At 34.9% G+C, this 27806-nt stretch overlaps 6 protein-coding genes across 6 annotated transcripts; 1 reads left to right on the top strand and 5 right to left on the bottom strand.

Moving 5' to 3' along the window:
• Positions 1–2073: 2073 nt before the first annotated feature.
• On the bottom strand, positions 2074–5031 carry CBG01100 (the record flags this gene model as incomplete). The annotated part of the gene is made up of 7 exons (XM_045237006.1): positions 2074–2252; positions 2564–2879; positions 3285–3512; positions 3976–4102; positions 4291–4436; positions 4586–4785; positions 4866–5031. 7 exons carry the CDS (start codon positions 5029–5031, stop codon positions 2074–2076), a joined length of 1362 nt encoding a protein of 453 aa, XP_045091741.1.
• Positions 5032–7197: 2166 nt separating this feature from the next.
• On the bottom strand, positions 7198–7488 carry CBG01101 (the record flags this gene model as incomplete). The annotated part of the gene is made up of 2 exons (XM_002635835.1): positions 7198–7244; positions 7299–7488. Coding segments are annotated over 2 exons (237 nt in total), but the record flags the coding sequence as incomplete, so codon positions are not given.
• A 303-nt stretch (positions 7489–7791) lies between these two features.
• On the bottom strand, positions 7792–11391 carry CBG01102 (the record flags this gene model as incomplete). The annotated part of the gene is made up of 6 exons (XM_045237005.1): positions 7792–7871; positions 7964–8209; positions 8323–8558; positions 10397–10532; positions 10577–10834; positions 11148–11391. The coding sequence occupies 6 exons, from the start codon at positions 11389–11391 to the stop codon at positions 7792–7794; spliced, it is 1200 nt and encodes a 399-aa protein (XP_045091742.1).
• A 327-nt stretch (positions 11392–11718) lies between these two features.
• Positions 11719–13232, bottom strand: Cbr-cpr-5 (the record flags this gene model as incomplete). The annotated part of the gene is made up of 3 exons (XM_002635837.1): positions 11719–12053; positions 12346–12587; positions 12772–13232. The coding sequence occupies 3 exons, from the start codon at positions 13230–13232 to the stop codon at positions 11719–11721; spliced, it is 1038 nt and encodes a 345-aa protein (XP_002635883.1).
• Positions 13233–14190: 958 nt separating this feature from the next.
• On the top strand, positions 14191–16205 carry CBG01104 (the record flags this gene model as incomplete). Its single annotated transcript, XM_002635838.1, has 3 exons — positions 14191–14627; positions 15203–15444; positions 15871–16205. The coding sequence occupies 3 exons, from the start codon at positions 14191–14193 to the stop codon at positions 16203–16205; spliced, it is 1014 nt and encodes a 337-aa protein (XP_002635884.1).
• A 217-nt stretch (positions 16206–16422) lies between these two features.
• CBG01105 lies at positions 16423–23299 on the bottom strand (the record flags this gene model as incomplete). The annotated part of the gene is made up of 5 exons (XM_002635839.1): positions 16423–16552; positions 16694–16779; positions 18553–18762; positions 21994–22233; positions 23201–23299. The coding sequence occupies 5 exons, from the start codon at positions 23297–23299 to the stop codon at positions 16423–16425; spliced, it is 765 nt and encodes a 254-aa protein (XP_002635885.1).
• Between the last annotated feature and the right edge of the window lie 4507 nt (positions 23300–27806).

Raw genomic sequence — 27806 nt, 5'->3', positions numbered from 1 at the left:
TCCGGCAGGTAAAAAACGTTAAAAAAACCCTGTCGGCCACTTGAAAAAACGGCTGTCAGGCGCCGTGGCCTAGGTTTCTCACTGCGCGGGAATTCAAATCCTCGTCCCTCCTAGCAACTTTCTTTTGAAAAATTTTCGCTTTTAACGGCATTTTTCGGGGATTTCGGATTTTTTTCGTCTTTAAAGTTGGCGAGAAACGAGAGTGTCTGCGTCTCTAATCTCCCAACTTTGAATGACTGCTCAAAATGATCCGATTTTTGAGATTTTTAGTGGATTTCATAGGGAAAAATAAGAACATTTTGATTTTATAAGTTTCAGAAAAGTTTCACTTTTTTGGGGTTTTCAAAATGTTTTTGTAACCTAGGCATCAAAAAATGTGTTCTCTTTTTTTCGAGGACCCCCAATTTTTATTGTTAGGACAACAAAAAATTGGGGGTTGGTACACAAAAAAAAAACGACAAAAAATGGAGGAAAATTGTGGTAGGAAAAGGAAAAGGCAAATAAAAAATGAGTCAAAAAAGAAATTGGAGGGGTGAAAATGGGGGAAAAATGGAAGGGACATGTATATTTTTTATGTTTTTGTTTACAGAAAAAAGGGATCTGAAAATGAAGAAAAAAATTAGAAGGAGGTGAAATTTCATCTAGGTGAGAGAATATTTAAATTTTTTTCAAAAAATTGGAATTTCAACAAAAACCTTTCTGGAATTCCTGAAAACCGTTTGTTTACGCTCCTCCGTGGTTAAACCTCCTGAGCTCCGCTTTCAGTACCCGTAATCTTTTTCAGAAAAACTTTTCGTTCAAGGTATAAATTCGGAAATTCGGAAATATAGAAATTCCTAATTTGGCAGCTTCTCTGAATGTTTAATTTCCCACAAAAAACACATTAAAAATACGCAGCAAATGTTACATTTATTTATCCCGGACCCTGGATTGATTCCGGATTCCGGACCCTGAATTCCGGATTCCGGACCGCGGATCCCGGATTCAGTACTCAGGCTCTCCGGATTCCGGACTCCGGATAACGGATTCCGGATTCCGGATCCCAGATCCCTTCTCAGGGCTCCCCATTCTGGAGCCCAGAGAAGTTGAGAACTGATTCTTTCCTTCACTTCCCTCTTCCTTTATAGTTTTTTCTTTGAGGTCAATGGGTCATTTAGAGTCGTGAGTTTTTCTGAATAATTTTTTCTCATCACGTTTAAATAACGCTTAAATTTTTTCCCTTTTGAAATCTGTGAAATTCCATAAAAAGAGCATTCATTCGAACCTGATTATCTCGTTTCCTGTTTGAGATATCGAACATGTGTCTACTGATAAAATTTTCCTCGTAATATCAGTAAAATTTTGTCAGAAAATCATTTTTTGAGCTCTTATACAAGAATCGAGATAAATTATAATAGTTTCAGTGTGGGGTCTCTTTGAAGCCAATCAAGGATCAAAAAAGAATTTCGAGCTTGAAAGCGGTTGAATAATAAAGTTCCAATCTTCTAGAATACCGTGGATTAGAAAACTCTCATTTTCTTTTCCACATTTTTCCCATGTCAGGTAAATGAGGTTACCTCAAACATAGATGGACCGCGTATTAGTGGGATGCCCAAAAAACAGGAACTTTGCTATGGTCAGAGCTTCCGGGTCTCCAGAAGACTTCAAAATCAAAATTTCGAAAAACGAAAAGTTCGGGCATCAACTAATGAGAATTTCTGATTCGTTTGTGCAGGTTTCAACTCAATCAGTTAACTTTAAGTGGGTGTAAAGGCACGCTACATCTATCCGGACATACAGAATTTGCTGAATTTTATTAGTAATGATGATTGAGAAACAGAGAATTTCCGATTTTCAGAATTTCTGTGTTTCTGGAATTTATGGAATTTCGGTAATTCAAAACTTTCAATTTTAAATTTTAAAAAGAAACAAAATCAGTGGCACTTTATTGAGACAAACAATTTTTTTCACAGACAATAAATAACTCAAACTCATGAAATTCAAAAAAATACATAAATAAAAAGTTCAAAGGTTCTAACAGTCTACAAAAACATATTCTCAGTTTTTTTTTTGAAAAATAACATTTAAAAAAATTCAAAATGGGACTCGTTTAAAAATTGTATTTGTTTTGTCCTTAATATCCATAATATATTTGTTTTTTAGTAATCGAAAGGTGACTAAAATGCATAAAATCACTAGAAAAACGTTCAATGTGCATAGAATCCATGTCCATAGTTTGTAGGAATCAATGATGTGATGCAGTTTTTGGACTTCTGAAAAATTGAAATTCTGGAATACTGAATTTCTGGAATTTTGAACTTTCGATTTTCAGAGTTTTTAGAATTTTTGAAGTTTGGAAATTGTGAATTCCTGATTTTCCGAAATTTAAATAAATTCGAAAAATTGGAACTTGAGATACTCAGAAAAAAAACGGATCGTTCTGAAAACATTCAAAATAAAAAAAAACAGAAATTTAGAAATACGGAATTTTCAATTTGCAAAAATTTTCTGAAACTTCTGAAATTTCGAAAATTCAAAACTATTTGTTCTGAAAATCTGGAAAATTGAACAATTCAAAGATTACCGTAGTCCCGATCCACAACCAACGGCTCGGCTTCCACTTCCAAATAGTTTTTTTCTTGATTTTCAAAATTTTCTTCTTCATGTTTCCAGCTATCATTCATCATATCACTCCTCCGTCTTCCCATCGAAATTTCCCCGAAATTCGTAGCTCCGCCCACTTCTACAGTATGATTCTCCGATTTTTTCACTTTCATCAACTCGTGAATTCTGAGCAATCGCTGCTCAATCGACAGTTTTTCAGAGGTATTTTGAAGCGCTCTCCTCGTCTTTTTGACTGATTTTTCTCCAATTTTTTGGGATTTTGTGCATTTTGGAGGCTGAAAAATTGGATTTTTTCTTGGTTTTCTGAATTTGTCACGTCTTCTGATGTAGAATTCAAAGGAAATATTGTTTTTGGGGTCACTTACCACACTAGCTCTACATGATGGATCGACGGCGGAACAAACGGAAATCATGCATTTGAAATGAACATGATTCGAATTTGCGAATCTGGAAAAATTGAATTAATATTGAAAGAAATTGATGAAAAACAAGGAATTTTGGGAAAAGATTCAAAAAACAAACAGGAAATTTCAGAAATTGAAAAATTCAGAAATTCGGAAAACTGGAGAAATCAGAAAATTCAGAAAAAAAGTTTTCAGAAACTCGGAAAAATTGAAATTCAGAAACTTTAGAAATGTCAAAAGATTCCGAAACTATGAAACTCAAAACTACATCCAAACCCACCTAAAAGCTTTACTTGGCGTATAAATCACCCCATTCTGAATATCATATTCAGGCGTTGGTATGATTTCTTCATCCAACGAACATCCATCATCATCAATTATTGAATACGTTCGATTTTTCAGATCATGAACAACACAAGAATAAACCTTGAAAATGAATTCAGGCGTTTGACGGATACGACTCCCACGGTACAAAGGAGCAGCACACTTCCAGCGATGATAAATCTGAAATTGATTTTTGGAAACTGAAACACTTGAATTTGTTGAAAAAATTTCTACAAAATGAGCCAAAAATCAAAATTCTAGCTTTATTTTGAAGGGAGTTCTGGTCTTTTCAAAAGTTGTATGACTTTTTTGAGCAAGATTTCTCTGCGTCTCTGATCTCCAAACTTTGAAGCGCTGTATCTCAGCTCAAAACAGTCTTTTTTTAGGTTTGCCTGACCAATCTTTGTATGATTTTCATTTGTATTAAATTTCCTATAAAACTAGCCAAAAATCAAGATTCTAGCTCAATTTTCAAGCGAGTTATGCACCTTCAGAGTTTGCGAGAGCGCAGTGAAACGAGAGTGTCTGCGTCTCTAACCTCCAAACTGTAAATGGCTGTATCTCCACTCGGAATAGTCCAATTTTAGTGAGTTTAAAGTTTTGAACAGGAAAGTTTGGAGAATCTCATTTAAAAAAATCTTACCACTTCTCCAACATGTGCCGACGCGGTCCGTGGGCCCCCAACGCGATCATGATGCAGAGAGTATTTGCATTTTGGTCCGATTTTCGTTTGAACAGATGATGAAGATAGTGTAGTGGTTTGCGGTGTTCTGGAAACTTTTTTTTTGCAGAAAATATAATTTTTTGCAGTTTTTTTCATAAATAATTGATTTGTACATCTGAAGTCATGCAACCTGACATCACGACAGATCGCGTGTGACCTAGATACAAATAATTCTAGGGTCCGTAAAATACCCATAAAAACAAAAAAGTACATATAATCATTTTTCTTACATACATAATATCATATGAGGCTTTGACTTCCATTGTTTTGAGGTGAAGGGAGCAGGTGACGTCGTAGATTTTGTCGTAAACGGTAGGTTCAGTGGGATTATGAGAAACAATTAGACGGATGGAGTAGGTCAACGAGGTGGAGGGGATGCCCTGGAACATCGACTCTGTGGAAAATTTTAATTTCTGAATTTTCGAATATTAGAAATTCAGAATTTCAGATATTCCGAAATTTCAGAATAACCGAATATCAGGAACTTTCGAAATTGAGAATTTCAGTTATTTTCAGCCAATTTTCTCACCTTATAAAGCCTCCTCACACCACATGGTCCATCGATTCGGGTCACAAATTTCGGTTCCAATTCCAATGAAAATCGTCTCAAACAATCCGGATGATTCGAGTGATCAGCCGAAAAAATTCGAATATCCGCGAAATTTTCGTTCAGTTCCAAACCGATTGTTTCAGAGTTGCAGATTACGGTAGGTGTAAAATTTGTGGGTTCTGAAAAACTATTATGACAAGTTTTTTGAAAATTTATTTTTTCAACAATTGAAAAATCCGAAAATTCAATAAACTCTTACCTTTCAAAATCTCAAAATTCTGTTTCGAAAATTTCTGTGGAGACCTCCGCAGCTCATAGAATTTCGCTCCATTTAACGAATTCTGGGTCATGTGGACGATGGCAGATGACGTGGCGAATTTTGTGAAAATCAGAATGCAAAATGTGAAAAATTGAAATTTGTACATGTTGTTTTTGAAAATCTGAAAATATGAAATAAATGAATTTTTTGCAAAAATTGCAAAAATTATTAAAATCTAATGTTGGGGGAATTCTAGACAAGGACAATTTGAAGTGATTCGGAAATCCAAAGAAATTTCCATGGCAGGCATTTTTGAAGTACCGAAAAACGAAAAAAAGAAAGAGAAAAATAAAACGGTCACTTGAGAAAACACAGAGAAATGGATAACATTTTTCGGGATGAAATTAACAAAAAAATGATGAAAAAGACTGGAAAAATGGGGGACAATGATGATTGGTCAGATATAGAAAGTAAAATTGAGAATAAATTTTATGGAAAAAAAAGACAAGGATTCGGAAATTAGAAAATTTGGAAACTCGAATAGGATACAATAACTCATAAATGTTTTTAAAAACCAGTCGGTTTACGCCCCTACGAGGCTAAAACCAGCAAATGTTACTTTTATTTATTATGAAAATAAGGATTTCAAGAATAAATGACGAGATCACAGGACCCAGGACCCAGGACCCAGGTGAATCGGTTAACTATGAGTAAAATTGAGGTAGTCCGTAAAAGTTGAACTTAAAAATGAAATCCTGAAACTTGAAATTTGAAAAATTACGAAATTTTGGAAATTTGGAATTCGAAATTTGTTTTTGAAATTTCATACCAAAAATAACGCAAAAACCATAAAATAATATATCCTTAAACATTCTCTAAACAAGAATTCTCCTTTTCGTAGTATACTGTACAAATACATTTGTATATTTACAAGAGTAAAATACATAAATGTATAAATTTCTGTTTCTTCCCGAAGATTCATCTCCTCCTCGTGTAATGTATCTCTCCATGTAGTACTAACCCAGTTCACAGACAAATCATCGAAAATAGAGAATTTTTTGTACAGAGAACATTTGAACATAAAAAAAGAAAATTGGCGTAGCGGAAAACCGAAATGAACTATTATAATTAGAACGGTGGTGACCTTAAAATGAGAAGAAGAAGAATGAAACAATTATACCAGGGAATTTCTGGTTAAATGAAAAAAAAATGTTGAGGAGATGTACAGAAATTTTTATGATGGATTTGATGGATTTTCTGGGAGAATTTGACCTTGGACAGACATTTTGGAGACATGGAAATTAAGGAATATTAAGAATTTAGGTTTTTTTTTGAAAATTTTGATTTAAAGAAAAAACTGCTGGCTTACCAGAATTTTCAGAGTTTCAGAATTTCAAAATCTCAGAATCTCAGAATTTCAGTATTTCAGAATTCCAAAATCTTAGAATCTCAAAACCTCAGAATCTCAGAACCTCAGAATCTCCGAATCTCAGAATCTAAGAATCTCAGAATCTAAGAATCTCAGAATCCACGTATCTCAGAACTTTAGAATGCATAATTTTCGAATCTTCAAAACATCAAAATCTCAAAATCTCAGAATCTAAGAATCTCAAAATCCGCGTGACTCAGAACTTTAGAATCCATAATTTTCGAACCTAAGTATCTTCAAAACTTCAAAATCTCAACATTTCAAAATCTCACGACTTCAAAAAACATTTCAGAAAAATTCCAAATTCAAGATTGTTTTTTCTGGAAAAAACAATCCCAGACATGTGTACATACATATAACTTTTTTTCTCCAGATTCTCGTGAATACGAACAAACAAATGGAACCTCACGAACACTTTTCTTCGGATTCTCTTGTTTTCTCTTTGCCCTTCACATGTATAAGAGTAACAATTGTTATACATTTTCGCACTAGTTTACACATACAAAAAAATTATAAATAAAAAAAAGTAGGAATATGTAGTTCAAGTGGTCTTTTTCTTTTTTGTAACAGTTTAGAACTGAATTTCACTTTGTACAGTGTTTAAAAAAAGAGAGGGACTTTTGAAAACTTTGGCCAACGTTTTCTAGATTCTTGTAAAAGATACCAGAAAAATTTCAGCGACAAATATGTTTGCCTTGATATAAGAAACCTTTCATCAGTTTAAAATATTTTGATATCTCAAACAGGAAACGAGATAATTTGGGTCAAAAAAGGATCACTATAAGGAGTTACACAGATTTCAAAAGTGAAAGTTCAAGTGTCATTTTAGCGTGACGAAAAAAAAATATATGCGTAAAAACCAATTTAAAAAATTATAGAATCAAGAAAACTACGTGGAATGATTCAGAAGCCTACGACCCATTGGTGTCCCAATGACCCCAAGAAGAATACTATAAAGGAAGAGAGAAATGTAGAGAAGGATCAGTTCTCCCGTCTCTGTTCACCTGGGTCCTGGGTCCTGGGTCCTGGGTCCTGGGTCCTGGGTCCTGGGTCCTGGGTCCTGGGTCCTGGGTCCTGGGTCCTGGGTCCTGGGTCCTGGGTCCTGGGTCCTGGGTCCTGGGTCCTGGGTCCTGGGTCCTGGGTCCTGGGTCCTGGGTCCTGGGTCCTGGGTCCTGGGTCCTGGGCCTGGGTCAGGCTTTGAAGAGAAACTGGTTCATGAGCAAGTTGAAATGCTGTTTAAGGATCTAGAAATGAGCGTGGTGTTCTAAAGAAATCTGATGTGAAATTCAATACAATTTTTTTTCAATTCCAGGAACGGACAGCCGACGATTCATGGAGTGTGATGAGAAACAGGATCATTCGGAACGCTTCTCACGGTTCAGACTGAAAATAAGAAAGAACTGAAGTTATTGATCTTACCGTATATTTGTGAAATATATTTAAATAAATGGTAAAAATGAAAAAAATAATTACTATAAAAAATCAATAGTTCAAAAATTATCCCAATCTTGGCATTCCTGACACACAATTTGCCTCCAGACCGCATTCATTGACGCCTCTGAGAACACGGAAAGTACCTAAAATAGAATTTTTTGAATAATTTTTCGACTGCGTAGCTGTTAATTTGTAACTTTTTTAGAACACGAATAACTTTTTTCCCAAAACTTACCATTTTCTCCCCATTGCTTGCCCCATGAATTCGCCAAAAGCCAATATGGTACACCTTCGTACATTCCCCATCCGAGAATTCTGACCGACAAATGTCCCTGTTTATTTCCAGTCAAATGAACGTAAATGCCAGTGGTATACTGTAGAAAATCATCGTAAACTTCCATGGTCGCAGAAATCGGTCCGTTCAACATGACGTCACTTTGAATTTCGATTTGACGATTTGGCAATTGGTCCACGGAAACTCCTGCAAATGGCGAGTATTCAGAAATTGAGAAATTCAGAATATTAGAAATTCCAAAATTGAGAAATTAAGAAATTGACTTTGTCTTAATTTTGTCTAAAAAATAAAACTCTTACCATAATGTCGATCTTTATCCAATTCCACTGGATAACCAGATTTACACTTTTTCTCACAACTCGGAGTCTGTACAGTTGAATTTAAGCATCCAGGAAATGTGATATTTCCGATTACGGTATCACACGGAGAAATGGAATATGGTTTGCATCCGAATTGAGATTCATATGATCCACCCGTTGGTAGACCGTGCTTCTGCCAGTATTGCCACGCTTTGAATACGTTTCCGCCAGCGCATCTGGAATTGGTAGATTTCGAATTTCCGAATTCCGAAATTTTAGAATTCTGAGATTTAGGTTTCTGAAGTTCTGCTATCCTGGGTTTTCAAAATTCTGAATTTTTGATGTTCCAAACTTTTCACGAGTTTCCAGATTTCTCCGAGCTTCCAGAATTTCTTTATTGAATTTCTGACATCTAGGTTTTCGGAATTTCGAATTTCTGAATTGCCAATGCTCTGAATCTCTGAATTTTGAAATTGTTGAATTACTAAGCTTTGCAATTCTTAGATTTTTAATTTTATGAATGAAATTCTGAAATTCTGAGCGTTTCAGAATTTCAGAATTTCCAATTTTTCCACTTAATGTTTTTGGAACTTCAGAGTTCCCATTTTTATGGAAGTTTTTTGATTTTTAAAATATTTAGAATTCGAGATTTTTCAGATTTCCGAATTTTTGAACTTTTGAGTTTCAAGTTTTTTGAACTTTCGAAGATTCTGAATTACTGAATTTCTCACTTTTTAAATTTACGAATTTTAGAAGTTTTTGGCATAATTTTTTCTACGGTGCACTTTTTCGTATTTAAAAATAATATTGATAAGAAAATCAATGTTTTAAAAAATTGATCGGATTAAATGAATACTGAAAAAGTGCAGACGAATCAAATTGAAAATTTGGAAATTTTGAAATTCGAAAAATCCAAAAATCAGAACTACCAAAAAAAACCAAAAAACCCGAGAATCCGATAATCTGAGAATCAAAAAATTACAAAAACCCAGATTACTTTTTTAGAAATTCGTAAGAATTTTAACATTGAAATCTTTCGGATGACCTAGATTCTTCAATTTTCGGATTTCCAGGCCACGCCTACTGTTGTCGAGTCCACGTGGCTATTCACCGACTCAACAACTTTAAGATATTCTGAGGACCTCTAGGCCCAGCCCACTGTGCTTACTCCTCAGAAATCTTACTATTTCCCACTTTATTCTCTTTATTTTCCTTTGTTTTTTAGTCTTTTATTGCTTTCTCATATTCAAATTCCCGCCATTTTTCTCTCCCTTCGTGCAAGCGCGCCCTATCGTTGAGGTCTCGCCACGAAGGGGTTAAAGGCGCACACTCACTCGAAACGGGTTCTCTGGCCTACATTTACTCAGATTAACTGAGTCTTACTCAGTCTAATGCTAGTCTAGTTGTTAGTGCTGTTCTGTTACGTTTCACATCATTCTTGCGAGTCTATCTGCTTTGTTGCGTCATTATTCCTACTATTCCTGTACATAAGACCTCTATCGATCCATGATCGATCAGACCGGCCTTATTGGATTATCGGATACCTTTAATGACGTAAGTACGCTACAGCCCTCTTTTTCTGAGTAAACTAACGGCCAGTTCTGTGACCTGTTTCATGAGTGTTTTCCTTTCAGTGCTCTCATCGTGACCACTAGGAAGCGTGTGCTATTGGGAACTTTGTCTATGAGAAGCGATAAGCTTGTCACCGGTAGGAGAAGGGTTTTTGTTGCCCAAGGCTTTTTGCCCCTTCAACTATTGAGTGATCAGTGATGCCCTTCTCGTCCGTCTCCAAGCCAGCCCGACTCCAAGGAAACCTCTTATTGACGATATGTTCTCTTTATTAAATATATACTGCTCAATAAATGGGTTACTGATACTACTGTTGTTATTATTGTTTCCACACCGCTTATCTGCCCGCTCGTCGTCCCACTCCTCGCTACAGACATAACTAGTTCCCCTGCTACCGATGCACTTTCCCCTATTTTACCAGACAGCACGCACAAGGAGGTAGCTTGTTTCTCTGGAGCCGTCACGGGGAATCCAACACTCCCCAAGGTGACCCCTCTACACCTACCCCTCTCCACACGAAAATACTCCAGTACAACAGCTGAGCAATTCTTGAGCCGACAAAACTGTATTAATCATTCCTCCAGAATTGATACATAATCTATCCGACATGGATTCAGCCGCAGAAAACGCCCAACTAGATTCTGAAACTTTTTTTTTCTGAAAAATATCAATAGAGCGCATTTACTGCAGTCCGAAATATCATTGATTATTGGGATTGAGGAGCATTCTGGCCAACGTTCTCGAGCATCGAAAAAATTGGAATCATCTAAATTTTCGGGAGAAAAAATATTTTTTGAATAAAATGTTGGTCCCAAATTTCTGAATCCAACAGTTTCAGGATCCGTAGTTAATGTTTTGAGCATATAATCTTTCGAAATTTTGGGATTCCCGGCGGTCCATAAAGATTTCTGAGAATTCACATAGTTGATGATTTTTGTAGAATCTGGAAAGTGGAAATTTGAATTTTGTTACAACATTTAAATTTTGTGAATACCTGAAAAATCAGAAGCCCATACAAAAGTGAAGAAAACCAAAAGAAAAAATAGTTTTTGCATTTTGAAGAGCAAATACGGAACTCGTTGAGTCTCTCTTATCAGGAAATTTAACATTTCAAAGTTTCGAAATTTGCATCATATAGTTCAAAATATGATTTTCGATTGGTTCTCAGAAAATTTAAAAACATTAAAAAATCCCGGAATTTAGCAATCCGTGATAATAAGAAAATCCAAAGTTCACCATATGTTATCCCGTATTACCATATGTTATGGTACAATGGTGCGTTAAAAGACTATATGGTACTATAGTGTAGCATTCGGTCCCATGATCCATTGAATCGTGTGGGTACCATAGTATTAATTTCAACGTCATGGTATAAATTCGCTTAACAGTGCACCATAACCGCACCTTATGATACCACAATAACACATTGACAATATGGTAACATAGTACACGGTATGGCACCATGATAGTATGGAATCTTGGCTCACCATATGGTATCATGAATTGAAATTATCGGTTGGCACGTTGTTTCCCAAAGATGCCATAGTACCATGCCAAACTATATGGTTCAATGTCATGATACCAGGTTGATAGTCCACCATAACCATATTTCATGGTACCATAACAATATGTTTCAAACAATTCAGAAAACTCCTTAAACTTCAAAAGTTTGAGGAATCCAGAATTCCAAAAGATGTAGAATTATGGATTTTTTCTAAAATTTCACCTTCTAAATTTTCACAGACTAAACAACACACAATTTATTCAAATCATTACATAAATACACGTCGACAAAAATCCCTGACATTTGAAAGAACAAAATTCAATTTAATTGTGACGAGTCAAGTCTGGAATTCCAGCAACAGCGGAGTGCTCGATTCCACACTCATTCAATCCACGGATGATACGGAAATATCCCTTCTCTCCCCAGTTGACGTTCCATGAGTTGGCAACGAGCCAATATGGTGTTCCATTATCCACTCCCCATCCGAGAATCTTGACAGCGTGTCCTCCGAGGGATGCTCCAGAGGTGTGGACGTAGACTCCAGTTGTGTATTGGTAGAAGTCCTCGTAAACTGTGAATGCGACCTCGACTGGTCCGTTCTTGAGAATTTCGGTTTGGATTTGCTCGACCTTCTTTCCAACGGCGTAGGCAGTGGCTCCTGAAATATGGTACCATTAACTCAAGATATTTTGACAGTTATGACATTTTACCGTAACGCATCACCACATGATACTATTGTGAATGATATGGTACCATGGTGCCGTCATTCATGGCATGGTACAAGACATGGTACCATGGTACATTTGATGAAACCATAATATATTTCATGATATCATAAACATCATTATGTACCATAGTAACATAAAGTATGTATCGATTTACTATAGCTCACAATACTGTACAATGGTACAAAACTTTATGGAGTCATGGTACCATGGTATCGAACTTACCGAAATGCTTATCCTGAAGATATGGAGTTGGGTAGGTGTTGTTGGATGTGCAAGCCTCGACACACTTTGGAGTTGGCTCAGTATCATCTGGGCACTTTGGCCAAGTGACTCCGTTGACGGTCTGTCCGCATGGGGCAATCGAGTATGGCTTGCATCCGAATTGAGACTCGTAGGATCCTCCGGTGACGAGTCCGTGCTTGACCCACCATTTCCATGCTTGGATTGGGTATCCTCCTTCGCATCTGGAAATTTTTGGAATTTGATCAAGTGCTGCCTAAGTTTTGTTCAATTTTGGCTAAATCATGGTCCAGTAATGGTAAAGCTATGGGCAAGTGGTTGCCCAAGGTTGGCCCAAGGCTTGATCAAGATATGCCCAAGACTTGCCCACCTCTTGCCCAACCCCCAAAAACACCTCAAATCACTCACCCATTTCCACAGCTCAAAAGTCCAGTACAGCAAGACAAAAGATCTTGAGAGGAGAGAAGAGTGTTAACAGCTCCATTGGAAGCAATGCAAGTACGATCAGAAATGGCTTCAGCAGCAGCGAATGCCCAGCAAGATCCACAATCCGATTGATCTCTGATATTATTGATTGAAACACACGATGGCCATTGATCACGAGCATCGAAATGATCCGGAATGGCATCGAAGACCTCGGTGGCGACGATGTCCTCATCTTTGTGGGGAACCAAGTACTTGACATCCATCAGCTTCTTTGTGATCTTCTCCTTTGGGATTACTTGATGTCCGGCGGTCCATAGTTTTTGAGCAGAGTTCACATAATCGATAAGAGCTTGTCCGGTAAGCACTGGAGCCTCACGATGGTTGGGCAGGACTACGGCATGGGCAGAAACTGCTAGAAGGAGGAGAGCAGAGAGTTTGAGCATTTTTGAGAATGGGGAATTCTGATTCTTCTCTCTCCTAATGCGGTATTTAAACATTTTTCAATTTGTTATCTTATCAGTGTGTCCGGGAATCTGATTCAAATGAATTATGTGTGAGTATGTGACGTAAATCTACTATCACTTTTGAAATTAAGAGCCGAATAGATCATTGATGCGAAAATCTGTAATTTTTTAACTGATAAGAGGGGTTTTGAGAAAAAGGAGAAAGTTCAATGTGATCAGAAAACTATTTTTGGATTCCTGGGATTCTGAGATTCTGAAATTCTGAAATTCTGAAATTCTGACATTTTGAGATTCTGAGATTCTGAAATTCTGAGATTCTGAGATTCTGAGATTCTGAGATTCTGAATTTCTGAATTTCTGAATTTCTGAATTTCTGAATTTCTGAATTTCTGAATTTCTGAATTTCTGAATTTCTGAATTTCTGAATTTCTGAATTTCTGAATTTCTGAATTTCTGAATTTCTGAATTTCTGAATTTCTGAATTTCTGAATTTCTGAATTTCTGAATTTCTGAATTTCTGAATTTCTGAATTTTTTCAGAAAATCAGAAATTCAAAACTTCAGAAATTCAGAAATTCCAGGAAATCGAAAATCAAAAATTCCAAAAAGTCTAAAAGGTCAAGAATTCAAAAAATGAAAAACTTCCTTCCAATGTTTTCCGGAAATGATAATTTCCAATTACTCACCTGAAGTGAAATCAAAATCAAACAAACCTTAATAAAATTTTTGAGTGGGTGTGAGGGGAAAATAAATAATAAACTGTACCGAATATTTTTGATAACTCAAAATATTTTTTAGTGATAAAAATTAAAATAAAAGTGATAAAGGAACTACCAAAACAAAATCAAAGTGAGAATTTTTCTATACTATATTATTAAGCATTCTTCAAACTTTGATTTTTCAAAAACATTTTGAGATTTCAAAAACACTTCCCAAAAATGGAATATCTAATACTATTCTTTGCCTATTTTTCAACTACAGTACTCGCTTCAAATCTCCACCAACTTTTGGATTTTCATGAAATCAACCATATCAATTCGATTCAAAGCTTATGGACCGCTGGTCCTTCGAAGTTTGCATTCCAGAAATTCCAAAGACGTTTAATGAGATCTGAACATGTGAAATCCCATAAATCCGAGGATATTTTGGACCGGAAAGTTCTAGAAACAATTCCAGAGAGCTATGACGTCAGAGATCATTGGTCCAAATGTATTTCAGTCGATAATATTCGGGATCAATCGGATTGTGGATCTTGTTGGGCGGTTGCTGCGGCTGAGACTATTTCTGATAGATTGTGTATTGCCTCCAATGGAAGTATCAATACTTTTGTATCAGCGGAGGACCTGCTGTCGTGTTGTACATCTTGTGGAGACGGGTGAGTTGGATCATGGTACATCGAGTACTATGGTACCTTAGTATAGGTTTTTAGTAGTTATGCTATGCTCCATTACACTACATAATGTACCATTACGTACCATATCTTCTAACCCCATATTACGTACCATGTTACCACAGTGTTCATCATGGCAGTACAGTAAAGAGTTATGTACCACCGCACCACATAATGACCCTTTAAAACTTATCGCGTACCTTGGCACCATAACGGGTAGCATTGTTAAAAGATACGCATCATGGTACCATGAAATCGTGAACTGTTTTGTACCATGACACCACATTGTGTGCCGTTATACCACATTGTGCACCATGCTACCATAAAGTTTAGTGTGGCTTTATCGTAGATAGCTACGCACCATGGTACCATGACACTATATCATATTCCATCACGCTATGGTGTACCATGGTACCGTAATGTTTATTATGGCGATATCGTGCATAGCTACGCTTTATGGTACTATGACATTGTTCGCTGTTTTGTACCATGACACCATATCGCGTACCATGGTACTATGGTACCCAAATATTTTGAATTTCTCATTTTTCCTTCTCCAGATGCGACGGTGGCTACCCACTCCAAGCGTGGAGGTATTGGGTCAAACAAGGTCTTGTCTCCGGAGGATCCTATGAGTCTCAATATGGCTGTAAGCCATACTCCATTGCTCCATGCGGACAGACCGTCAACGGTGTCACTTGGCCAAAGTGTCCAGCACAGGAGGAAGCGACACCAGAATGTGCCAGCCATTGTACATCAAAAAGTTCATATTCGGTAGCATATGAGAAGGACAAACATTATGGTGAGTAAAGCAACATGGAATCATCATGGTACCATAAAGTAGACATGGTATGGTTATGGTGCAACGTTATGTACCATGGTACCACACGGTGTATAGTAGACATCATGACATGTTTAATGGGTCCAGAGCGTATACAAGTTATGTCATCTATCGTTTTCTGGTTTCCATAATATCGTTGACAGCGCTATATTATGTTATGGTACTACACCATTGTACCATTTTATCATAAAATTAAAACATGTTACGTACTATGGTACCATACCATTGTACCATTTCGTGCACTCTGGTATCACAGTGCGCAGAATTATTTTATTGTACATATTCATTGTACCCATAACCTCAATGTTTAATGGTATCATGGTACCATATCGGTACTATAGCGCCCATAATGGTACCATTTACCCCATAATCCTAGCCAATTTCCAGGTCTTTCCGCCTACCCAGTTGGCCGCAAAGAAGCTCAAATTCAAACGGAAATTCTCCAACATGGACCAGTGGAAGCTGGATTTTTGGTTTATTCCGATTTCTACAGATACAAATCCGGCATTTATACCCATGTCAGCGGTCAGGAACTCGGTGGACACGCTGTAAAAATTCTCGGATGGGGCGTGGAAAATGGTACCAAATATTGGCTGGTCGCCAATTCATGGAACATCAATTGGGGCGAAAAAGGATATTTTCGAATTTTAAGAGGTCGAAATGAGTGTGGAATCGAGAGTGCCGTGGTGGCAGGAATTCCGGATTTGACAAGAAATTATTGATTATTTATTGATTGCAAATATTTTTTGATAAAGTATTTATTAATCACAAAAGAAGCATCAGAGGGGTTCTTACAGCAGCAGCTATGCAGTTTATCAGGAACCAATATATACATTTAAACTGAAATTTTTTGGGGTGGGATAAAAAGAAAAAAAAGAGAAATTTGTGAAAAAAATGGACAGAGGGATATGAAAAGGAAAAAAAAGTTTGTGATTTTTTTCACCAAACTGGTCCACCGAATCCAGAAGAATACATGTGGTTGTATCCACCGAAGTGATGGTATTTGTTGGGTCCGATGAATGAGCGAGAAGATTGTGTATGACCGAATGGGAATGGGTTGGCGAGGAATCTGGAAAATTAAATTTCAGAATTTTTTGAAAAACATTTTTTGGTTTTTTTTTGACTAAAACTTTTTTTTAATAGTTGAAATTTATAAAAAATGGAAAAAATGAAAATGTTGATTTCAAAAGGTTTTAACATTGATACTCACCTCCAGAGCATTCCATTGTGTGGTGGCATTCCGTAGAGAATGCTGTTCGAGTAGCCACCATATGGGTATCCCTTGTAGGACGGGTACTGAAAAATTGAAATATTTTTTCAACTCATGTTGATTGTTCTTGTTTTTAGCTTCAAAATGAACGTTAAACCACTTTAAACGGACCATTTTGACCTTAGATACAGCGCTTCAAAGCTTGGAGGTGAGAGACGCAGACACTCTCGTTTCTCTGCGCTCTCGCAAATTTTAAACGCTCATAACTTGTTTCAAAATTGAGCTAGAGAGTTGATTTTAAGCTAGTTTTGTAGGAAATTTTAAGACAATCATGCTGCTTTATGATTTCTTGGAATTCGGAGAAAAAATTCAAAAAAATGGTGTTTTCGGATTTGTCAAAATTTTCGAATTTCTTTTTGTGAATGTTAAATTTTCTGATTTTCCTAGTTTCCTCCTTCAAAATGCACTGAACATCAGCCAAATCCGACAGTTTTGAGCTGCGATACAGTCATTTGAAGTCTCTGCACTCTCGTCAATTTCAAAGACGCGTAACTCGCTTCGAAATTGAGCCAGAAGATTGATTTTTGGATAGTTTTGTAGGCAATTTCAGAACGATCATCTCGATATTAAATTCGATTTGAAATTTGGAAAAAAAATTGGATTAGATTTTTTGGAAAATTCGAAAAACAAAATCTTTCTTTTTTTTTTTTGAATATTTTTGAACAAAAATTTGCATTCTTCCACTTTTTCTCAGTATCCCTTTTTGCTCTATCTATTCTAAGCACGTAAAGTGCAAAATCATGTGTTTCGTACGTCTATTTATCCATTAATAATTAATCCAGCCACCTCCCTGTTACGTATAATCCCATCTTTTTAGGAATATTCCGGAAGTCTTTAGACCCCCCTTTCATCTCCCTATTTCCATGTATAAAAACACTTAATCCTCCTTTTCATACTCTAAATTTTCAGAATGAGAATTCGAAGAATAAAAGGATGACGTAAAAAAGAAAACTGAAAAAATAGAGTGGAAAATTGGTTATTCTCAATGGTTGATCGAGTTTTCAAAAGTGTGGGGCCGAATTCCCAAAAACAAGCAAATAATTCGTTGGAATCATTAATTTTGTAAAACTTTGGACGCATTTTGTGCATAATTAGTTAGATTTTGTGATCGATGAGTTTTCGAAAAAACATATTTCAAAAAAAAATTTTTTTTGGAAAAATTCCCGACAACATTTTTAAAATTTAGATTATAGAAATGATTTTATATCAAAATGATTATCTTGAAATTCCCTACAAAACTTGCTAAAAAACAGTTCTCTAGCTCAATTTTAATGCGAGTTATGCGCCTTTAAAACAGGTGTGAGCGCAGAGAAACGATAGTGTCTGCGTCTCTAACCAAACTTTGAAGCGCTGTATCTCAGCTTAAAACTGTCCAAATTGAGAGGTTCAAAATGTATTTTAAAGATAGAAACTTGGATAATCAGAAATTGTTAAATTCCAGACAATAACTTCTTCAACATTTGTGAAAAATTGGAACAATCGAAACATGTTAAATTCCAAAAAACTCTTTACAACTGTTTAAAAAACGGGCAACATATTTTCCTCCAAATTTTTTGAAATTATATATCAGTTTGATCCACTTAAAATTGTCTTCAAAACTAGCCAAAAATCAACGTTCTAGCTCAACTTTAAAGCAAGTTATGCGCCTTTGAATTAGGCGTGAGCGCAGAGAAACGAGAGTGTCTGCGTCTCTCACCTCCTAACTTTAAATGGCTGTATCTCAGCTCGAAATGGTCCGATTTAAAGGATTTTCAATGCATTTTGAAGCGGAAAACTTGGAAAATCAGATTATCACTCACCAATCCCCCATAGCTTCCACTATGGCTGTAGGTAGTCTTGACGGTTTCTCCGATTTGACGCAATGGTGGAGAATGTGTGGTGCCGGTGGTGGTGGACATTGGCGGTGGCGACATGGCACGTGCCATCTGATGTGGATGATGGCGATAGGTGTCTGGAGCGGAATCCATCGACGATGGAGAACGTTGTGGATAGGTGTTGTAGGAGCGCTCCTGGAAAGTTTTGAGGTGGAAATTAGGATTTTTCAGGGTTTTTGATATATACAATTTTGTGTTTTTTTTTGCGATTCTGAGTTTTTAGAACGTTTAAAATTTCTAGAATCAGGATTCTGGATATTCCCATTTTCCTGATTTTTATAGTTAGGATTTTTTAAATTACTGGATTTCTAAATTTCTGAAGTTCTGAATTTTCGAGTTCGTAGATTTCAAAAGTTCGGATTTCAGAATTTCTGTTCTGAGAGTCTTTCTGACCTCTGACCTGAATAAATTTTAAAGATTCATGGAGACCATTTTATGGGATTTTTCCTCATCTTTACACTTTTTGTTTCTAGTATTTTACTTATTTTTCTATTCATTGGTGCTTGAGGTTTTGGGATCCTTTTTTGATGGATCCCAATTTTTTTCACTTTTAATTTTTTTTGTCTGAATTTTAAGAGATAAGGCAGAAAAATGGGAAAAATTGATTAATTGATGGAACTTTTTGAACTTTCAGGGTGGTTTGTCTCGTAATTGGAATTTTTATGGAGGAGAAGAATTTTAGAATGATTAGAATTTCCTAGAAAACTGAACTTTGGGAATCCAAAGTTTGATCAAATTAAAATTTAAAAAAGGATATTTTAATTTTAATTGAAACTTTCAAAATATAAAAATTCTTTAAAACTTCAAGTTTCCGAATTTCGTGCAAGTCTGAAATTCTGAAATTATTAAAACATTCAGAATTCTGAGTTTTTGTGAATTTTGCGAATTTTCTGATTTTCAGGACTTTCGATTTACTTGGATTTCAAAAATTTGACTTTCTAGCTAATTCGGAAATTCCAAAATTCCGAAATTCGGAATTTCAGAATTTCCGAAAATTTTGAATATTTTGAAAACTTCAACTTTTGACTTGTAAAATTTCCAATTTCTCAGCATTTTTGGAAATCTCAAGAATTCCGAATTATATGGAAATTTATTTTTTTCTAATTTTTCGAAATTTTGAACTTTGGAGTTCCTGAATTTTCGAACTATTTTTCTCCGCTTAACAAATTGTTTCTCCGAATTTCCACATTTTTCACATTCTCAGTATCTCCGAAAAAATTCCCAAAAAAAAAAGAAAAAAATCCATCAGCTTTTCTTCCTGGTTTTCCTTTCAAAAAATGTTTCAACACCCCTCAAAAATTGATAAATTACATATATTTCTGGCCTTTTTTTCTTGGTCCATTTTGTGCTTTTTGAGCTCGAGAAGGAAAAATAGAAGAGATTCAGAGAAAAAGTGTTATATTTATGTATGTATGTTTACATACAGATTTGCATTTTCTCTTCTTTTTGGGTCTTTTTTTCCTTGGCGGAAAAAGATGAAACATCTGATTTTAAGAGAGGAAGTCGGAAGCATTTCTCTTGGACACACATCAAAAAGTTTAAACGAAAAATGGAATTTTTTGGTTTGTGGTGAAGAAAAGAAATGGATTTTGGATATAAATATTGGAATTTTCAGAATCAAAGTTAAAAATTAAAAACTTCGCATTCAGAAACTTCTCGAATTTCAGGATAAAGAAAATTCAGATATTCAGAAATTTGTTCAGAATTTAAAATGCTATGAGCTTCGAATGTTGGGTTTTCAAAACTTCAGATCTTCAGAACTTGAAGATGTCAAACTTTCTGAAAATTGAGTTTTCAATCTCAAAATTTCAGAATCTCAAAATTTCAGAATCTCAGAATCTCAGAATCTCAGAATCTCAGAATCTCAGAATCTCAGAATCGATTTTCCAAACTTCTGAAGTTTCAGAACTCCTGAAAGTTCCCAAAAACTGATATTCTAAAATTCTAAAAAATCCTCCGACCCACTTGACCTCCACCCTCGATACATATAAAGTTCCACTTGAAAGCGAAGGTGGTAGACTTGAAAAAATGTGACAGATTAAATTTCCATCAACAAATATTTTTTGAAATTAAAAAGCACAAAGTACATAGGTTTTAAACAATTCAAACTTTCTAAAAAAATTCCGATGTTTTTGAATAATATTTTTGATTTTTTTGCAATTTTTTTTTGTAGTTTTTTTATTGATTCGTATTCAGAGATTTTCCAAAAAAATTCTTTAAATAATTTCAAAAAAAAAAATTCTGAAATTTTTTTTGCTCATTCCCAGTCTACATCATAAATTTCTCCCGAAAAAAACCATTATTCTAATTGCTCAGCGTTCTTTGTCTAGTCCGCAAAAATATTCATTACCTCTCTCCCTTTTTTTTGCTGTCAACATTTTTCCCTTTCCCTCAGAAAAAAGTATTTTGTGACGTAAAATAAATTTGTCAAAATTTGTTTGTTTCAGAAAAATGAGGAAGCACCTGTCCCCCAGTCATTCTACTACATTTAGAGCTGAAACTTTTCCAGAATGTGTCAGGAACATTTTTCTACGCAACAAACGGAAAATTCCAGCTAATTGTTTTCAGTGGACCGCCTGGAAATGGCAGGGAAAATAATTAGCACAAAAAAGGAGGAAAACTAGTTGAACTACAAAAATTCAAAGAAAAAATGAATGAATAATTTCCCGGAGTTCACTTATTCCCAGGAAGTGAAAATTTTGAAATTTCCGAGAAATTTGAAGTTTCAAAGTTTTAGAATTCTAGATTTCGGAAACCATCAACCTTATAATCTCATAATTTCAGAACTTCAGAATCTCAGGATCACAAATACTTAGAATCTCAGAATCTCAGAATCTCAGAATTTCAGAATTTCAGAATTTCAGAATTTCAGAATTTCAGAATTTCAGAATTTCAGAATTTCAGAATTTCAGAATTTCAAAATCTTAGAATCTCAGAAACTCAGATTTTTTGAACATCAGAATTTTAGAACTTTAGAATTTAAGAGTCGCATAATTTCAGAATATCAAAATTTCAGAACTTTTGAATTCCTGATTTTTGAAAATTTTGAAATTTTTCAAACTTTTTGGAACTTTTCTATCTCAGAATCTCAGAATTTCAGAATCTCAGAATCTGGAAATTTCAGTTTTCAGAATTTCAGAACACCCAAAATTTTGATTTTCTGAATGTACGATTTCCCAGGTTTTCGGAATCTCAGAATCACAAAATCTCGGAATTTCAGAATTCAGAATTTCAGAATTTCACTTTTTGAGCTCACCCACGGCTAAAAAAAAATCAAAAATCCAAAAATTCGAATATCGCATGTTTCCAACATTATCACATGACCCGAGTCTCCCACACCCTCAATCTTCATAGGTCAAAACTAACCGGTGGAACAGATTGTGATCTGGCCGGCCGACCGCCACGGGCCGCCTCGGCCATATCGGCCGCGGCGATGACGTGTCCATCGCGAAGAGTTGTGTGCAATTTCAGTTTGTTTTTGGATTGTTGAATAGCTTCACGAACGTCCTTATCGGATTGAACGATGACTTGACGACCGTATTGGTCGATGAAAGCGAGGTCGCCTTCGAAATCCGCGCGGACCTCGTGCACTTTTTTGAGCAGGACCTGGAAATTAAAACTGGCCAATTTGAAACTTTTTGCTGAATTCAATGGTCTAAAAAATATAGCTCTAGATGAAAAATGAAGCAACTTATGGTATTTCTTCTAATAGAAACCAACGCGAACCGTCAACTTCAAGCTCAATTATCTCGATTTCTGTGAAAGATATGGAAAACTGGTCAACTGACAAAATATTGGTGATATCATGATAAATAATTTATCAGTAGGCAAATTTTTGATATCTTTCATAGGAACCGGGATAATTGAGCTCAAAGTATACGATTGGGTGGGTGTCTATTTGAGGACACAGTATGACCATTTTAAGAATTAGGAAACTTTTTCTCGGAATTCCTTGTTATTTTCAATTTGTTATGACTTTTAAAGAATATTTTCCATTCTAAGAAATTCCCAAATGTTCCAAAATGTTCTTTGAAATTATCCATTTCTAGAATTTTCGATTTTTTCTGAGCATGTTGATATTATCATCATTCCAGATTAAATAGGGGATTATCTAGAATTATCTTACTTAGAACGTTTTTAGGATTATCGGTAGAGCGCACTTGCTCAAAAATCCGACGTTCGGGTTTGGGGGTTAGCTCCCCCGCTTTTTTCAATTTTCTAGAATTCCTAAAATCCAAAAACTGGAAAAAAAACTTTCCCACAAAGTCTGAAAACCAAATTTCGGACTTTGCAATTTTTCTGAGAAGAATGTAATCACAAAAATAAGAAAAAAGTTCTGTGAGAAACAATTTAAAAATTTTCCCAGAAAAAATATTTCTCGGAAAATTTTTGATAAGCCTAGATTATAGTTAACCAGATATAAGCATTCACTACAAACTACAAACTACAAACTAAAGACTATAAACTACGCGCTACAAACTAAACTCGATAACCCAGTCAATGAATCCTCTCTATAGTTTTTAGGTAAAAAATTAAAAATTGTATTTTTTTTGAAAAAAAATTTCAAGCTCACATCATACAAATCGGCGTACTCCATCTCGTAATCCGAAAATCGGAGAGCATATTTCTTGCCAAAATGGTTCCATTTGACTTTGCGACCACCGGAGAACATGTTGAAACTGAAAAAATTAAGATTTTTATTAAAAAATTCAATAATTCATAAAAATGAATTTTTTATAGGAAATTTTGTATAAAAACCAAATTGTTAAGACCCATGAGTGTGCTATTGATGCCCCCCTTCCCTCCTAACCTCTCAAAAGCGGGCGGAGCTTCATCGGGGACTAGACTCCGCCCACTTTTCTCTTGGGGGTGGAAAAGAGAAGAGGAAGGATGATGAAAAAGAAGATATGAACTTATGGCACATGAGTTTTTTTTGGGAGGTGACAATAGAAGTGAAAACTCCATGAAATTTGCTTTCAGAGAAAACAAGGAATTTTTCAGAATACTTTTTTCTGGAAATTTCTATCAAAACAAGTAGTAGAAAATGGATAGGCCTACCGGTGGAGAAAAGTATCAAATATCTTTTTTTTTGGATATAAAGAATTTTGGGTATTTTTTCTGGTAATAAGGAAATGGAAAACAGGGAAGAGTGTGTTTTTAAAGAGTAAACGAAAACAAGAGGAGCATAACAGATAGGGCGACGCCCTGGGAGAGTATAGAAATTTTCCATTTGTCTGAAAACGACATTTTTCAGATTGTCAAAATTTTTCAATATGAAATGCACTTTGGAAGACTGAAAACGGATTATTCTGAGCGGAGATACAGCCGCTTGAAGGAGGCGAGAGACGCAGACACTCTCGTTTCTCTGCGCTCTCGCAAATTTCAAAGGCGCATAACTCGCTTCAAGATTGAGCTGGAAAGTTGATTTTTAGCTAGTTTTGTACGAAATTTTAAAGCAATCATGCTGATTTATAACTTCTAGGAATTCAGAGAGAAATTCAGAAAAAGTGTTAAGCTAGAAAGTTGAGTTTTAGCTGGTTTTGAAAGAAATGGCAATCTGATATCCTTGAAATTTGAAAAACTTTATTAGATGTTTCGAAAACCTCGAGAAAACAAAACTTGCATTTTTTTTGAAAAATAGGTCATGGGGATTATGCTGATGAAAGATTTTAGGAATAGGAAAAATATATTGTTGTCTAATTTTTCAAATTTTTTGAACACTAATTGTTTGGAATTCGAAGTTTTTGATGTTCCCAGTTTTGCCCTCCAGAATTCGGTAAGAACCATTTTAATACGACAGTTTTCAACTGAGATAGAGTCATTTGAAGTTTGAAGGTTAGAGACACAGACACTCTTGTTTCTCTGCACTCTCGCCAATTTTAAAGGCACGTAACTCGCTTCTAAATTGAGATAAGGAAGTGATTTTCATCCAGCTTTGAAGAAGATTTAAAAACGATCATACTGATAAAAATTTCTAGAGATTCGGAAAAATAGTGTTGCCCGAGGTTTCCAATTTTTGCAAAGGATGTTTTCGAATTTGAAAAATTCTGAATTCTCAAGGTTTTTTTTTGTTCAATATGCGCTAGAAATCACTCAAAACGGATAATTTTGAGCTGAGATACATCGCTTCAAAGTTGGGAGGTAAGAGACGCAGACACTCTCGCTTCTCTGCACTCTCGCAAATTTCAAAGGCGCATAACTCGCTTCAAAATGTAGCTTGAGAAGTCTTTTTTGGCTAGTTTGATAGTAAATTTTAAGACAATTAATTGGATTTCTTGAAAACTAAATTTCTTGAAAACAAATTTTGTCGGAAAATGTTCTTTAAAAAAAGTAAAATTTGTTCTCATGCTATTTCGAGAATTCCGGCCCACACATTTTTGGTCTTTTTAACAAAATTAATTATTTATGCTGAGGTTTTTTCTGTTGTTTTCACAAATCTGTTCCCCAACTTTTATTATGGGTTTTTCAGCATTTTTTCATTATTTTGTGAGGCTTCTCAGGGCTAGATTTGTGTTTTGAGCCGCCCAAAAAATAATATCGGAGCCGTCAGATTATCCGAAAATAAACGAAAAATTGTCTACTTTTTTGAGTCTACGGAGGAGGAAAAATACGAGAAAAATTCGTAGGGATATGACGAGAGTCTGAAGCCCTTTCGAAAATTATAATTTTAAACAGAAAGTCTAAAATTCAAGAAATTCCAGAAATATCAGAAAAATGAAAAAGTTGGAAAAAATTTGAAAATCTTCAAAATTTTCAAAAATCGGAAATTCAAAATTTCTGAAATTCTAAGATTCTGAACGTCTAAAATTCGGAGATTCTGAGATTTCGAGATTCTGAATAAAATTCCGAAAATTTAGTAATACAACTGTTTTCCAAAATTTAGAATTCTGGAAATTTCGAAATTCTTAAAAACTTTTTTGGATGACGTGCGGAGAGTAAAAGTTCTAAAAAATTTATTGTGTGATGAAAATTGGAATTTTCAATTTTTTTGAGTTTGTTTTGTGTTTTTTTAATACTTTGGGAATTCTTAAACTTTTCTGAATTGTACATAACATTGAAAAAAAAAAGATTTTTCTAGTTTTGGGAATAATGAAAGTTTCAGAATTCAAAACTCCAAAACAACTTGATTTTTTGATTTTCAGAAATCTCCAATTCTAAATTGCTGAAATTCCGGGGTCTGAATTCTAAAGAAGTTCACATTTTCGAACTTTGGAGATTTTCAATTCAATAACTGAAATTTTGCATAATACGTTACATCAAATTCCTCTTCGACCCCAATCAAAATTCATCTGGTCCATCATAACATCCATGTACTTTTATCAATATTCTCATCATTCTTCATTGCTCAGCCTTATTCAAAAATGAATACAGTGCACTTTTCTCTCCTGGGAGATGAATAGAAAAACGATTACGCATCAAACAATTTCTGTTGTCCCGGAAAAAAGAAATTCCACAAAGTCAGAAATTTCGATTTTCGTCATCACAAGTACATTTGTATTCTACTACTAGAAATATCCTCATTTCGAATTCCCAAAAACACACAAAAACTTTTTTAGAACTTTTCCTCCTCCGCACGTCATCTAAAAACTCATTCCGGAAATTCGAGAATTTCCAGAATTTCACGTTTTTCAGAAAAAGATGGATCAAAAATTGTCGACGATTTTCACTTATAAAATATTTATTCATAATTTATAGACAAACTTTGCACTCAATCCATCAATTTTAGCTTCTGCGCTCTGCCCCCATGAAATAGGGCAAATCATTTATTTTTTCCGTTTTATTGGGAGAAATAAATAATTTATTTGTACTGATGTGCAGCGAAAAATTTTTGGCCTTATTCAGTCCTCAATTTTCCGCTTGGCCAGTCTCAAATAGAGCCCTAAGGACCCCCCGAGAAAGAATTTGTGTTGAGTTCAAGAATCGTCTTCGAATTTTTTTTTCTGATGCGTAATTTTTTTTTCTATTCATCCCCCAGGGGAGAAAAGGGCACTGTATGAAGTTTTGAACTATCTGAGCAATGAAAAACGATGAGAAATTTGATAAAAGTACACGGATGCTATGATGGACTAGATGAATTTTGATTGGGTTCCAATGAGAGTTATATGTGACGCAATATGAGAGATTTGAGCTTTTCAAGAATTCAGAATCCTGAATTTCTGAAATTTCAGAATTGGACAATTCTAAATTTAGGGGTTTTTGAATTTTATCAATTTCTAGATTACTGAATATTGAAAGTTTTAATACCTTAAATTCTTAAAATTTGAGATTTTCTGAAACATTTTCTGAAAGTTAAAATTCTGAAACTTCTGAAATTTCCTTTATTTGAAACACTTTCTGAATTTTTAGAAACTTCAAAATTTCGGAGATTTTAACTTTTTAAAACTGCGAAATTAAAAATTCAAAAATTCTGCTTTTTAGGGTTTCTGAATTTTATATATATATAATGATTTGGGTTTTGTTGAGAACACTGAATCTAGTTTAAAAATGTGAATCTCACAATCAGAAGTTCAATATTTCTGAACTTTCGAACTACATTATTTTTCTGGATTAGGAGATTATTTTTTCAGATTAATCCCATAGCACAATTTGTATATTGTGCTATAAATCCGGTCAGAATTCAACGTCAGAAACTACATGACATTTTTGAAAAAGTGAGCTCAAAATTTTCAGGGGAAAACTGAATTTAACAAAAAATTCAGGATTTTGAACACTATTTTTTTCAATTTTTTAAAATTCTAGAGGAACTTCGGTTTTCAGATTTTTAATGATTCAAAAAAAAGTGATATTATTACTACCAAATCCATCAAAAAATGTGTAAGAATGATTTTCACCCATTTTTTTACTCCTCGATCTCTGACGAAATTTCATACTCCCGAAAATCCAATTTCCGCAATTTACGCTATTCATTTCTGCAACATTTTTTTCTGCACATGATACGTATAAAATTTAGAGCAAAAAGAAATATTTTCTATATCATTCAAAAAAAAAAATTTTCCCACATAGATCAAAAGCTAGTAATGTTATGGAAAAGGAAACTTTTTTGATGGTAAATTTTTCCGGAAGTTTCTGGATCAAAGTTTACAGATTCAGGTGAAGAATTAGGCAGGAAATACGACATTTTTATAGAAATTTCTGGACTTTTGGTAAACTGAAAAGAATGTTTTTGATCCGGGAAGAAA

This window comes from Caenorhabditis briggsae (genome assembly GCF_000004555.2).
Source record: "Caenorhabditis briggsae complete genome, chrV, whole genome shotgun sequence".
In the NCBI taxonomy this organism is placed as follows: Eukaryota; Metazoa; Nematoda; class Chromadorea; order Rhabditida; family Rhabditidae; genus Caenorhabditis; species Caenorhabditis briggsae.
This window is presented reverse-complemented; position numbering and strand designations above follow the sequence as displayed.